General features: G+C 43.9%; 2 protein-coding genes across 2 annotated transcripts in view; one reads left to right on the plus strand and one right to left on the minus strand.

Moving 5' to 3' along the window:
* The first annotated feature begins 25 nt into the window (after window positions 1–25).
* Window positions 26–1,443, plus strand: SS18L2 (SS18 like 2). Its single transcript, XM_054296425.1, has 3 exons — window positions 26–116; window positions 239–315; window positions 890–1,443. Exons 1-3 carry the CDS (start codon window positions 48–50, stop codon window positions 975–977), a joined length of 234 nt encoding a protein of 77 aa, XP_054152400.1. The 5' UTR covers window positions 26–47; the 3' UTR covers window positions 978–1,443.
* Window positions 1,444–1,471: 28 nt separating this feature from the next.
* GARRE1 (granule associated Rac and RHOG effector 1) overlaps window positions 1,472–14,949 on the minus strand; it is a 60,387-nt gene continuing 46,909 nt past the window's right edge. The window contains exons 9-14 of the mRNA XM_054269314.1: window positions 13,927–14,052; window positions 12,475–13,454; window positions 9,088–9,253; window positions 7,681–7,815; window positions 5,591–5,669; window positions 1,472–4,785 (exon numbers count right to left, since the gene is read on the minus strand). Coding sequence (XP_054125289.1) covers window positions 4,471–4,785; window positions 5,591–5,669; window positions 7,681–7,815; window positions 9,088–9,253; window positions 12,475–13,454; window positions 13,927–14,052 — 1,801 coding nt within the window. The 3' untranslated portion in view covers window positions 1,472–4,470. The remainder of the gene's footprint in view (window positions 4,786–5,590; window positions 5,670–7,680; window positions 7,816–9,087; window positions 9,254–12,474; window positions 13,455–13,926; window positions 14,053–14,949) is intronic.

Here is a 14,949-nt window from a genome sequence, read left to right on the forward strand (position 1 = left end):
CATGCGCGGCCCAGGGGTGGGGCCGCCCCCCCTCAGCCGCCGCCGCCATGTCCGTGGCGTTCGTGCCCGAGCGGCTGCGCGGGGCGGCCGAGGTGAACCAGGACACGCTGCAGCGGGTGAGCCACACGGGGCTGGGCCGGGGCCGGGGCCGGGGCCGGGGCTGGGCCGGGACCGAGCCCTGCCGGCCCGCTTGGGGCAGAGCTGGCTGGGGCGGGCGGTGACGGTGTCTGTGCCGCAGCTGCTGGAGGAGAACGACCAGCTGATCCGCTGCATCGTGGAGTACCAGAACAAGGGCCGCGCCACCGACTGCGTGCAGTGAGTGAGCGACGGGCGGGCAGGGGGAGCGCTGGGGGCCACTGTGGGCAACGGGAGCCAAACGCGGCTGGAGCTCCTGGAGCTTTCCTGCCGTCACCCGGAAGATGCGGCTGGCCTTAGGAAGGGATTTCCCCAGAATCATTTCAGACACGTATAAAGCACGGATGGACCCTGCCGCCTCGGTCAGGTGTTTGCTCGGTGCTCCTGGGCCCGCTCTGCCCTCCGTGCCCGTGTGTGCACCCCGAGCCGCCGGCTCTGCCGCTCCGGCACCTGCGGGGAGCGCTGCGGCTGCTCAGGCCAGCCCGGCGGGCAGCTCTGAACTGCTGCTCCGCTGCGGTCTGCGGCTGTCGGGCTGCGAGCTCAGTGCCCTCCTTCCCATCCTGGCACATTCTCGGCTACCGAGTGCAGCTCAGTGCCTTATACCGGCCTTCACAATGAGAACAACTCTGATTTATTATTCTGGTTTGCTTTCTTTTTCCCTAACTGCAAATACTGATCAGAGTACACGAGTACAAAAATGAGTAGTTGTCTAGAAAAGAACGTCTCCCGGACCCCGTGTTTCCTCCTCTCACAGGTACCAGCATATCCTGCACAGGAACCTCATTTATTTGGCGACAATTGCTGATGCCACCCCACCCAGGACACAGAAGCCTGTAGACTGACAGCAATACCTGGATGTCAGCAGTGCTGCTTTCAGAGGCTGTAGAAATAGTTTAGAATCCTACTTTGAAAACCAAGGAGGTGTGGGTTTGAAAAAAGCAGGTAAAAAGTGATCTGTATTTGTGTGTTTAAAATGTGAATGTAGTTTTCAGTGTAGTATTAGGCCAGCTTTTCCCCTGTTACTGTAACTAACACAGCTTAAGAATGATAATTATCACATTCCCTTTTCCCTCTGAAAAACTCAATTCAGTGTACTTCTGGGAATAGCCTGGTTGTCAAGACAGCACTATGGGAAGCAGAGCCCATTTCATGAGTAATGTTCTATAATAACAAGGGAAATGTTAGTCTAGGTGACTCCTGCCTCCAGCATGACAAAGTTGGGCATGTGTTCCATATATAAAAGCAGTAAACTCTTGTATCCTGTATCAGAACAATTGTGCTAAATAAACTAAATATGTTCTTTGTAAATTGTAGTATATTCTAACAAAAGACAAAAGAGCTGCTCCATGATTTAGTCAAACAAAAATGTTAACTTTCCTAAGACTGGTGGGATTGCCACACCACTCAGCATTAGGTGTAAGGGAGAAACCAAGGTATTATTTTAGAAGCTTTTGCCCAAGTTTATTAAGGCTTTTTCTCTGTGCTTGATATGCTCTGTAAACAAGTCAATTCTTGCACAGTCAGAATGGGTTCATGTGCTTCCTGGGTACTGTCAGCACTGCTGGCCAGCTGCACGTGTGCTCCTCTCCAGTAAGGGAAAGCAGCTTTGCACACCCTGCATAGGCATTCCAGTGCCACAGTTAACACACACTGACTGAACAGCCTTGGTCACAGCAGAGGGGACAGAGTTTACTTTTGGCTTACTACCATCAGAGTTACTGACTCTAAAAATTCAAATATTGTGATTTTGGCAATGTTTACCTGCACTACCGGTTCAAAGACCCTGCTGAGGCATTGTCTGTACCACATTCTTGTGTGACATCACCTGAGAAAGCACCTTTAAAGATTGGACTGTGCATAAAGTTCATTTTTATATGATAGAGTCAGTAAGTAGGCAGTTGACAATTTTCAAACTGTTAAATAATCCCATGTTAATGTAATAAGATCTTTGTTTACAAACCGAAGTTACAGTTTAAGGTGCTGCTCATTTTCAGCAAGGTGCATATTTTAAACAGGTATGACCTATTAAATGTATATCTTTAATAAAGCAAATAGTTTACTTTTACAGAAGCTTTAAAATACAAACTGTACAGTTCCAGTTCAGAAGCGTTAGCTATTCACAAGAAGCACTGCAATAAGGGTAAGTTAACTAAGCACCAAACCCTTGCACTTGGCAGTGTAAGTGAAGTTTAAGGGCAAGACTCATTTGCCAAGTGCAACAATTCTTAAAATTACCAGTGTTCAGAACAATCGGAAGCAAAGGACAGAGTAGCACCCACGTGGTCAAAATGCAGACAACCTTTCTTTGTGTTCACAATTCACTTATGTAGGTCCAGAAACTTGCCAGCATTTGTAATTATGAATAAACTGCAAAAACTATAGCAATCATTTTGGCACTTGTTAGAAAAAAAGTTCAAAATTAAGTTGTTTTCATTAACTTCCATTTTGGTCAGTATGAATAACCAAGTAAGTACAACCAAATTTGGGATTTAATATTAGATCTAAACAACAAGATTTAGGAAACTCGAAACCATTCATGAAGTTAAATAACCACTAACATTTTCAGTGGAAGGTTTTCAAAATCATAGTAGTACAGACCATTAACAATTTACAGACAGAAGCCACACTGATTGTGCAAAGCACATTACTGTAAAAAGTCTATGTACAGCAAACAAATCTTTGTAAACATGGTAAGTATGAAGTTTCAGAAAACATGGTGACAATATCATAAATACAGGCAACATTGGCATCCTCAAACAGCACAAAAGGTAACAATCTGGGCCTGCAAATAGAGCCCGTCACCATACAAACAAAAAAGGTGGATGGGTTTTAAATACCCAAATGTTTAATAGTTTTAGTGTTGTGTATACTTTTTATTTATATATATATATATATATAATGTATTTATTTTTTGGTATCTTCAGATATAGATGTACTTAGTTTGTAAAACCAAAACCAAAAAATGTGCTTTATCTTCATTGAAAAATTATGTAGTTAGAACTAATAACCCATTTTACTAGTAGTTAACATATTAGAATGATATGACTTAAGAAAAATACAAAAATAAGATTAATACTGTCAAAACTCTTATACCAGAAAATATTGTGGTTTTTAGACTCTTTCAAAGATGAAATATGAAAATTTAAATAAGCTCTAACTATATAAAGAATCTTCTGTAATCTCAATTCATATACAGTGGGATAGGTATACATATTTACCATTGTTCTTGAATTTGTAAGCACCAGTCACTCGCCCCCATCCACTTTGGTTGGAAGATTATTCCTAATTCCACAGGTTCACTTAATGGCACATATTGACTGCAAATAATTACTTTATCCTTTTAAAAAAAATAATGTTCTTTTAACTAACTGCTACCCCACATTTCAGTTTTACTATCTTCTGAGCCAGCTCACAATTTTTAATCAACTGTAGCATCTGAAATAAGACTTTAAATAAATGCAAGTAGTCTCTTAGGCTTTGCTTTCACACACTGCGGGAGCACCTTGTGGAAAATGCCTTTGGCCAAATGCAGCCAGAGGACAGGGTCTGTGTGAGAACCAGGGTCCCTCTGTCCACACAGGTGTGAGAACCAGGGCCCCAATGTCCACACAGGTGTGAGAACCAGAGTCCCTTTGTCCACACACGTCTGGAACCAGGGTCCCTCTGTCCACAGAGGTGCCATCCATGTCAAGCAGCTCAGGTCACGTTGACAACACAAGTCTGAGTGGTTCTGCTGATCTTCACCTACAGGAAGGAAACTGCCACAAAACTCAGTTTTGTGACTGTTTCTGCAGCAGTTCCCAAATGAACTCGCTTGTGTAGCACAGGAAAAGCTGCTGTTGCACTTCATTGTAAAAAAGCTGCCCACAGGCTGTAATGGAGAATACAAAGGTTCTACAGCTTGTCCTTTATAAATTTAAACACAAACAGTGTTGAGCAAAGTGACCACTATATATTTGCTTCAACATATTCAATGTGTTTCAGTAAGATGTTTTAACTATAAATCTATATGAAAAATAGCTATAAAATACAGTGTTTCTTGTATGGTAGTCCTTCAGCAGTTCTTTTTAGAAAAAAAAAAATGTCTTGAAAGTAAAGGCAATTACACATTTTTAAAAGCATTTCTACATCACAGTTTTGGGCTGTTTCATGTACACCAAACATATTGGCCATATTTGCTCAGCACTGTAACTCAGAATCCGAGAGTTTGTCTATCTCACCCAAACCCCCTCAATCCCACATGGAGAGAGAAACAGGATATAGCCAACACAGCACTGTGAATCAAAGTAACGTGATTTCCATTTGGCCCTGTGCTGCATGTCGCAGTAGCAGTAGTCAGTACTGGTGCAGGTAAGATGGTCTGCGCTCGTGCTTCACTGGGAAGGATTTAAAGCCCTTGTTGATCTGTTTGTGCTGGGAGGCCTGCTGGGACTGCTGCTGCTGCTGGGCGTAGGCGAAGCCGGAGGAGAGCCCGGCGGGGCCGCACTCGCTGGCCCACATGGGCGACTGCAGCATCTGCATGGTGTCACTCCACTGGCCCACGGGGCTGCTCATGGGGTACAGCGACGCGCTCTGACTGGGCAGCGTGCTGGGCACAGAGCACGTGTGCTGCCACGGCGCCTTGGGGGGCCACGTTTTGGTCTTGTTATCCTGAGAAAGCAAAATCAGTTAGAGTGCTCTGGTTTAACAACAGAATGCTGCTTTTTTGAGACAATACTTAACATGTCACCTTATCACCTCCTTGAGATACTGTCACAAGATTAGTTTATATTTGAAAGCCTGTGACCGTCTTCACAGGGGTCGCAGGAGGAAGGAAGAGATGAGGATCTGACTCCATGTTTCAGAAGGCTTGATTTATTATTTTATCATATATATTATATTAAAAGTATACTAAAAGAATAGAAGAAAGCTAGCCTTCTGATGAAATCCTAACAACAGAAGAGATGATAACAAAAGCTTGTGGCTCAGACAGAGTCTGAGCCAGCTGACTGTGATTGGCCATTAATTAGAAACAACCACATGAGACCAATCACAGATGCACCTGTTGCATTCCACAGCAGCAGATAATCAATGTTTACATTTTGTTCCTCACGCCTCTCAGCTTCTCAAGAGGAAAAATCCTTAAAAAAGGATTTTTCATAAAACATGTCTGTGACAAAAGCCAAACTGATGCCTACATATAGCACTCTAAATTCTTAAAAATCTGCCCGTTAAAAAACATTGACTTCAGCTTGACACACAGTGACCCCACTGAAAAAGTAAATGACTTCCAATTTTAATACATTGAGCTTGGTGGCTGACAAAAGCACCTCACGCTACTTGAGTGCAGGTGGTTTAGGTTTTCAGTGAAGTAAGCAATGTGGAGATGCAGATGCTTTTCCAGCTGACTGCCTCATGCACACCCACCCCAGGTGCCAGCAGCACAAGGGACTGAGCCAAGCCCTGCTGAGCTCACCTGACTGCGGTCATCTGCTGCAGAGAGCAGGGGAGGCGATGGCAGCGTGCTGGGCTCCTGCTCACCACTGCTGTGTTTTCTGCAGGAAGAGACAGACATTGACTTGTTGGTTTAAATGAGTCACCCTCATTAATCTGCCACTGGCACAGATCAGCCTACAGTACTGTTTTCAGAAACATCTGGTTTTATATACTTTTTGTTCAGTACAGGTAAAAGCAACAATACACAAACTGTTAGGGACATGATAAGGCAGTAGTTCTTGGAGCTACAGCTTCAACATTTCTGTAGAGGTGAAAGGAAGCTTTTGCCCACTTTCAAGAAATCTGCCAGAAATTGTGTTTTTACTTCTGTTAACCTGCTCTTGTGGCCAGGTTTCTTTTGGTTTTGTTTTTAAGTATCTTTTCTGAAATAACCTTACAGATAAGGCAAAACACCAGTCGAGGAAGTGAAACATCTGCTGAAGCACAGTAATTTTACTGAAGAAAAATGTTCTACCTTCAGTTTAAATTTGTGACCTAATACTGAGTTATCAAATAGAAATCCTTGACCACATGTTCATTCTGGAAGAATTTTTTTCTTGGATTTTTTGGTCTTTTTTATTTGATTGGTTGGGGTTTTTTTAGGAGGAGCGATTAAGGGCGTGGGTTTAGATTAAAGCAGAATCTTTTATTTCATCCTTTTTGTAAAAACCCCAATCAGCATGCTCCAATCAGGCTCCCACAGGTCAGCAGCCCTTTGCAGGTCACCTTTAGCTCACTCAGCCCTTCTGCCTCCTCTTAGTGCCCAGCTTTAGCTCTGGTCTGTTGTCAGGTCCTCACCTACAGAATACTGCTCTTCTACAAGTGACAGCAGACAGCAGTACTGTGACTTCAGCTGAGGTTTTGGGCAGTGAAGAACCCTCTTTGGACACTTTCTTCTGCCCTTTAGAGCACTTCATAAACCAGAGGCTTTTCTTCTTGCTCCATGATCAGTGTCCAGCTATCTACTGGTGACATAAGTCACCCTTACGTGTTTGTTTTCCTTCCCTCCTGCTTTTTTGTAAAAAACAAGTAATTACTACTTTTTCTGTGACTGTTTATAGATGGCTCTTTCCCATTAATTTCAACTTAACATTCACTGAAGCTCAATTTTTGTTCCCTCCCTAGGAAGTCTTGGCTAAGTGTAAAGATTCAGAAAGTAGCTACTCTTATCCCTTTCTGGTAATGCATACAAAAATAGCTATCCAGGTGGAATCTGTGAGAAACTGGCACTATTTTTCATTCACCAAAAAGCAGACAGACAATCTTCTATCTATGTATTGACTCCAAATTACTCTGTGACTGTAAACAAATATTTGGCCACTTATTTCATTTTTAGAAAAGAATGAAAAATAGTTTGAGAGAACAATTCCAGATTGGAATTGGGTCGGTATTCATGCTTCATCTTGTTCCTTTTGTTACTATTGTTCTGCCTACCCTCTGCTGTGCAATCACTGAGGTTCCAAAGCCACCGAGCCTCCAGCCCTTTAGAAAAGCAGAATTGCTGTAATTCACACTACTGATAGAAGTGGCTTGTTCACAGCTGAAAATCCTGGCCTGGTTTTTCCATTACTGAAATTATTTACAAAGGCAATTTGGCCTCCTCTTCCTGCTGTGAGCCACAGAGGACTGAGCAGGGGTGGATTTCCCACTCCCAGAACAGCCACACTGAGGTGAGAGGTGCACGCCAGGTCAGCAGCAGCTTCTCCCCAGTGCCAGGGCTGCAGCCAAGGCACCCAAACCCACCCAAAGGCACTGCCCAGCTGCAGCCAGGCACTCCACAGAACCAGTGAGGATCTCATAAAGCCCCAGGAAATGGCATCCAAAGGAGAACTCTCATGCAGGAGGGACCTCTCATGCCACAGTGACCTCAGTGAAGGGCTGGCTGTTCGCACAGAGCTGGTTTGTACAAGGAGAAAGCTGCTACTGCAGCTCACATCACCAGTGCAGCACACAAACTCATCTTTGTGGAGACTTGCCTTATTTCCAGGAATTTCCTTTGCTACTCAAATGAAATTACATATAAACAAAAGGAATCTTTCAAAGTGGTCCATTTCTGTTCATTTTGCTCACCTCCTCTGCTTTACAGCAGCAACAAGGTCTGGCCCTGAGAACATGGAGAACAAACTGTCTCCGTTAGCTGAGGAGGTCTCATCGCTTGAGCTGGCAGAGTCTCCTTGAGTACCAGACCAGCTGTTTGTCACATCACTGCAAGACAGAAAGTTGGATTAGTCCTTGTATTTACTGTGCCTGTCCAGACTGTGTGCCACAGTTGTGCTGAATCTTTGTCACAGGTGATACCTCAGAGCACAACATTTCAGCAATTGGTAAAATGTGCCAGTAATAGAAGTACTTTGACTAGTTCTGAGTGGTCACAGTAACTGCTCTGGCTGTTACAGCCTCTTTATATATATTTAACTACAATAATGATATCAATTAGAAGCACCTCTCCTGTTCAGAAGGAGAAACAAGTGATGCTTGGGTTTGGAATCACTAAATACTTGACTTTATCACTGCAAAACTGAGCTAGAACACATATCCATCCTGGTTTTACACTAGATACTCACTGCTCTTACATTATGGACAAATGGACAGAATCTTGAAACACTTCTTGTGTAGTAAATAGGTATGACTTAGAAGATATTAAAAACTACAAATGTACCTGCTGTGAGGTACCTGCCTTTTAGTAGCAGGATTAAGTGGCTAAAATCTGGAAAACTGATTTCAATCAGGCACCACAACTTTGACAGCATCACTTTTCATCAAAACTAGGTCTTAAAGCTGTTTTCAAAGTACTCAAAGAAAACTCTCCTGAATACATCTGTGCTATAGATTCCTTATTTCTGGTTTACAGGTTTTAATCTTTCTTAATGGACGCTCCTCTGTCGAGTTAACAAGATACTTAATACTCTGCTTGTTTGATTTGTGTATATTGGTGATTTATTAATAATGTATGGATGTAAGCTTGTGTCGTAGAGGGAGGACCCTGGTTACTCATTCTAGCATTAATTCTCCTATTTAAATATAGGTTAGCCTGTTATGGGGAGGGAGTCATAAAGTTCTTATATTTTTGTAGTGTAGAGCTTTAACACACTCTTTGTTGATGGCTGCTTGAGGGCCCACAGTGTAATTGGGAAATTAATATTTATCCGCTCTGCAACTTTGACAGCATCACTTTTCATCAAAACTAGGTTTTAAAACACTCCAAGAAAACTCCCCTGAATACATCTGTGCTATAGATTCCTTATTTCCTCTGTGGGAGTCCCAGTCAGTATCCATGCCACTCTAAGGATGACATCCAGCACGTCAGTGCCTTGGATCAGCAGAGCAGGCAGGGTCACATTGCTCACTCTGAACAGTGAAGTGCAGCTTTCACAGATGCAGCAGCAACTGAAAAACCCCAGTATCCCCACATTCTGCCAAGTCTGGGTGCAAAATCAAGTCCCCCAATAAAAGCATGCAGCCTGTGCAGTCTCTTACCCCTCTGTGAAGTAGTCAGGGAAGGGCCAGGTTTTGTGGGGATCATCAGGAAGGGGCCAGTTGCCGCGCGCGGTGCTCGGGCGCCGGACGTGCTGCGCTTGCCTCTTCTGTTGCATAGCCTGGTTCACCCCAGCCACATAGCGAGCAAACTCTGGATCAGAGCCAACTGAGGGAAAGAAACCAACAAATCCATTGCTGACACTTCCAATGCTTCAGGTTTGACCATGCCCCACACCACAGTAATTCCCTCCCTGCTGACAAATGGCAGCCAGCAGTGGATGGGTCTGCATGGAGCAGTGAAGAAAGTTTTACAAGTTTTACAAAGATGAGATACACGGCATCCACGGTGGATAATAATTATCACATGGAAGTAACCTGCCCCTTGCATTCCATCAGGGAAACTGTGTTTGTACTATGATCATGTCTATGCTGAAAGGTCCAATATCCAGACACTGATGAAATGGACACTGGACATTTATCCACACATGTGAAAAGCAACAGAACAGTTACTGTAGTTGATACCAGAGTGCAACATGGTTTCCAGCTATGCTGTGATCCTGCTTGGATCATACTGGAACACAAGAGCACCAAAACTGCCTCCTTCCTATAAGGATGAGGCAATTCTGAAAACATTCTGATTCTGACTACAAAATATTTCAGAATAAGAATTATATTTACAGAAAAAAGCAGTAATTTAAAAATTCTTCCATTCTCAACATGCTTTTTGTGTCCCAAGTATCCAATAAGAAATAAGCACACTCTTGAGCAGACACAGCAAAAGCCTCAATCCAAAAGTGTTTCAAATGCTCCATTGATCAGAGCAAGCAATTGCTGTATTCAAAAGACTGCTGATAATGAGTCACTAACTGAGTCTCCACAGCTTCTCTTTCTTTTGCCTTTTTTTCTTCCCTGAGAATAAACTTGGCAATCTGACTGGATTTATGGAAAATGTCTAGACTAAATGCACAGTAATTGCAGTGGGAAGTACTGAGCTGCTGGCCTGCCAGTCTCAGCTGGAGATGGAGTGAACACTGAAGAACATCCAACAATCCTGCACAGCTCACAAAGCAGAAACCTCTCTTATCTACAGCTCCCTACATTCAATACTGCATTTGGAAGATGTTTCCTTGTTCTCATTTGGCACATCCAGAAAAGACCTCCACAATGTTTTGCTGAATGCAAATTAAATAGACAGTGAAGAAAACTTTGTTTCTCTGCCTCTTTTACTAAGCAAGGGCTATCTGAGAGCTACCTAGGAACAAAACATCCCCACTTGTACTTGTTCTCAAATACCTTTATGTCTATTTAAGATGAGGCTGGAAGCCAGACAGTTCCTTAGATCTAAGAACAGAGTCTAGATGGATTCTGAAGGACATCCAGGCTTTTTTACCTGTGGACAGCATTAAGTTCTAAAGTGCTGATAATATTCAAAATAGAACCTTATGTTAATTTTTACCTCACTGAAAACATCAGGTGAACAGGTTTTTATCAGATAGTTTTTTACTCCAAAAGATTTGAGTTACCAACATTCCTTCTATTAGTTCTTATTGCAACATTCCTTCATCAGGTTCTTAGTGATGACTAAATACTACAAAATACATTGTTGGGACTAATTAGGCTTCAACATGAAAAGCCATAAATTTCCTTTTTATAAATTCTTAATCAGCAGTTTTGCATCTGAAGAGAGATATAATTTTCAGACTCTAGAAGTATTTATCAAGAAAGTAATGTGTTTTGTTTCAAATGAGAAATGTACAGTCCTAGGAAACCCTGGAAATGAAAAACAGTGTTCTGGTTTACAGCTTTTTGTACAACACTAAAGCTTAAAATGCAAATTTCTACACCACAGCTCAACCTGGCAAGTTCTAAGAAGAAAAGTTCTTTCTAGTGGAAAAGTATTCAGTTGGAAGGATTTTTGTTTGGTTTTTGTTTTTTAAATGCCAGATCTGTGAAAAACACTGTTTTTACTTATCACTACAACTGCAGAAGTGTGTATCAATCCACTGAGCACCATTTATGGACCTTGAGTAAGTCACCTTTCCAGGTACCACTTTCTACATCCCTGACATTCATCAAATGAAGCAACATAAGGAGTTTTTTGTACAGCAAAAGGAAAATACTCCAGAAATAGAATGGATTTCAAATGCTGAGAATGTCAGTCCTCTGCATACCTGCTTTCTTTTCCTACACACATAGGCTTAGTGCTTGCTGAGAATAATTCTGTCCTTCCTTAGAGGCTGTGATAATCCTTAAGTCTATACCCTAAGTCTGTTTAACTAAGATGTGCTAATTCAGACTTACAGTCATTAGGCAACAGTGTAACTTTGGTGGCTATTTTTGCCATAGAAACTCCACTAATTAATCAAGTAAGTTGACAAAATAACTATCATAATTATGAGCCAAAGGAGCTGGTTTGAGACACCCACACATTCCAAACACAGACAAGTGCAATGAGCACAAGAAACTGAGCCCTGCTTTGATAAAAGGTTTCCCTGTTCTCTGCTCCTCCCTCAGGCAGCTGCCATAAATGCACACTCCAACATTCCTGCAGCTGTGTTGCAGCCCAACAGAAGTTACATTTACAAGGTAGCAGCTGTGGAAGTTGTTCTTAATGCCACCATCAGAATCACACAATCACAGAATATCTGAGTTGGAAGAGACCCACAAGGATCACCAATTCCAGCTCTCAAGCCAATGACCCACATGGGGATTCATCTCCTCTTAAATTCCACAGTCAATTTCTTGTCTGTAGATATTTGTTTATGACTCTAAAATTTTATCTCAATTCATCTATATTTACAATTTATTGGCGGTTTAAACACATATGGCAAACCTCATGGCACTTGCTGTTTAGTCTCTAACCCTTTGACATCCAAACTTTTCACTGCAGAACCAGCTGTGGAACAGGAACCAGCAGCACTCCCAGGGAACTGGGGAGCAATGGATGGAAAATGTGGGGATATGGGAAAGATGCAACCCAGGTGTATCTCCAGCTTACAAGACTCCTAAAGAGCAGGAAGAATAATTTTGAGGAGAGGGAACACACCTGAGTTCAAGAGTTTGATTTTGAACAATTTTACAAGCTAAGTATAGGAGGAACATCATCTGTATCTTTTCAGTACTCTGGTGCGCTCCATATGGGAGAGGTCAGACTGCTACAACTGGGACAAGAAACAAGGAATTATTTCCCATGCTTACTTGTTAATTAGAGTTTTAAGATCACCTTGTGTTAAAAAAGCAAATTAGCACACACACAAATCCCTGCTTGCACTGGTCAGCACCCTTACATCCAGTGAGCACAGGGAAATGAGTTATTGCCAGCAACATTCACAGAATTCTTTTACAAAGAACCCTTGCAAAAAGCATAATAAAGGAAAAGACACACACCTGCAGGGTCAAAAGGCAGGATTTCTCCCAACATCCCAAACACTCCATCAGTTTGGTCACGATTTGGCCACGTGTTGTTTCTAGGTCCTTGTGGTTTCTGTCCTAACATCTCTGCCATCATATTGTCCATATAGGTGCTCACAAGACCCAAGCTGTACAAATCAGAGCTTAAATCTGAAAAACCAGGATTGTTCCACTGATTTATATGAGACAACCCAGCTCCAACAGCCGGAGCTTGCTGCTGTGAAGAATTACTGAGCCATTTGGCAGGTACACGTTGCTGTGGTCCGATAGGTTGAAGCAGGTGTTGGTAATACTGCATTTGCTGCTTTTGGGACTGCTGCTGAGACAAGCCTTGCTGAGGAGGGTGCAGCGGGGTGTGAGACACAGACTGTGGCTGCTGTTGAACCGCTCCCGACTTCTGTTCTGCTGCTGTAGAGGACGCAACAGAGTTCCTTCTTTTCACCATCGGAGAAGTCTGCTGGGATTTGCCCATGTTAAAACCAGACAAGAAATCTATAACATCCTGCATTTCTTGGTCAGTTGGTAAATTCATACCTTTGTCATCCTTGCCATCATCTGCTTTGAAGAAGCTGTCCCGCCTCTCCCCGAGGAAGCCGTTGACCAGCGGGCTGGTTGAGCTCTGCGCTGCCTGCAGGGCGTCGGCGCTCCGAGGGAAGCTCCCCATGCTCAGGATGTTCTGCAGCCGTGCGTCCATGGCCGAGGGCATCTTAGCCTTCTCCTCTGAGCTGGAACTTATGAAGACGTTTTTGGAAGGTGTATTGGGGATTGAGTAACTCCCTGTGTTACTTGTACTGGTGCAGGAAGTTTTTTTTGTAAACCGTGAAGTCAGTTTGGAGAATGTCTTTTGCAGACCCCCTGAAGATTTGCTTCCATTCCCCGCTGGCATGTCAACCTGGCTCCCAAACTCTGAGATTTCACGCTGTAACTGGATCTGGATACAAGGCAAAGCTTGCTCCCTGCATCAACAAAAAACATGGATGTCAAACCACCTGAAACATAACTGAGTTTGTACTTTGGGGGAAAACGTGTATTTTGGTAATAGCTCAACAAAGAAACAACACCAAAGACTGCCCAGTCCACCAGCTACTTCTTATGGTAACAAAGCAAATTATTCCTCATATTTGCAATACTTTCCACTCCTTAAATGCTAGTTGTGCTTCAAGACCTAAATGGAGACCGATTTAATATAAATCAAATGTTTTTGTAAGAGAGAAGCAAATACTTTCTAACCCTTGGATATGCTGCTGGTTTGGTTTTAAGCAGTCTCCTGCATCTCTGGATGCACCCAGAAGGTATCTGCGGGGATTAACAGTGCCTCACTCTCAATCTGATTCCTGTTTTCCCCTTCTGATGAGCTGGCACTATCAAACCCCTCAGCACAGACTATTCAATGATGACAGCTTAGTTTGAACTAGAAAAGAGATGTACCTTCCTTCCTTCCACCTGTGTATATCAAACACAGCAGTGTAGAGCACATCCACCAGTCCCAAAGTCTTCTCCGGATCCAGACTCCTCTGTAGCAAAGACATTGTTGCTGGATCTTCTTTCAGACACCTGTCATCAAGTTTAAATTAGAAATCACAATGCTTATGTGTTACATTAAACAATTCTACCACATCAGTCAGAATACAGAACAATTGCTGCACTCCTGCAATGGGAATGCCTGGTGGTTCCTGGGCTGCAGCCTGAGCTCTGCATGCCATGGAACAGAGCTAACCTCACTGTGAGGTTCAGCAGTACATTGTGCTGAACTCATCACTGACAAGAGCTCTTTAGCAGGAACAGCAACAAACACAGAACACACAACACTCAACACTCCTTTCTGGAACATGGCAGGAGCCTGAGACAACCCCACACACACAGAGAGCCTGAGCGTGGCTGGGTCCGCGTGGGGCAGGTGATGGCTCCCACATGCCAGTGATGGCTCCCACATCCCTCAGTGTGGGGCAGGTGATGGCTCCCACATCCCTCAGTGTGGGGCAGGTGATGGCTCCCACATCCCAGTGATGGCTCACACATCCCTCAGTGTGGGGCAGGTGATGGCTCACACATCCCTCAGTGTGGGGCAGGTGATGGCTCACACATCCCTCAGTGTGGGGCAGGTGATGGCTCCCACATCCCAGTGATGGCTCCCACATCCCTCAGTGTGGGGCAGGTGATGGCTCCCACATCCCAGTGATGGCTCCCACATCCCTCAGTGTGGGGCAGGTGATGGCTCCCACATCCCAGTGATGGCTCCCACATCCCTCAGTGTGGGGCAGGTGATGGCTCCCACATCCCAGTGATGGCTCCCACATCCCCCGCACATCCCTCAGCGTGGGCCGGCGTTCCCTGAGCGCCACCGGGGCTCGGGCCATGTCCCCGCGGTACCGCCCAGCGCCAGCAGGCGGCGCTGCCCCCGGCAGCGGGGACATCCCGGAGCTCCGGGACACGGACAGACAGACAGACACA

The sequence above is a fragment of the Melozone crissalis genome, unplaced genomic scaffold (genome assembly GCF_028551555.1).
Source record: "Melozone crissalis strain CALT ecotype California unplaced genomic scaffold, PUWL_Pcris_2 ptg000007l_1, whole genome shotgun sequence".
Lineage (NCBI taxonomy): Eukaryota > Metazoa > Chordata > Aves > Passeriformes > Passerellidae > Melozone > Melozone crissalis.

Coding starts and splice junctions, on each gene's coding strand:
- SS18L2 (XM_054296425.1), top strand. CDS start 48: ATGTCCGTGGCGTTCGTGCCCGAGCGGCTGCGCGGGGCGGCCGAGGTG. Junction 117..238: donor ACCAGGACACGCTGCAGCGG/GTGAGCCACACG, acceptor TCTGTGCCGCAG/CTGCTGGAGGAGAACGACCA. Junction 316..889: donor CGCGCCACCGACTGCGTGCA/GTGAGTGAGCGA, acceptor CTCCTCTCACAG/GTACCAGCATATCCTGCACA.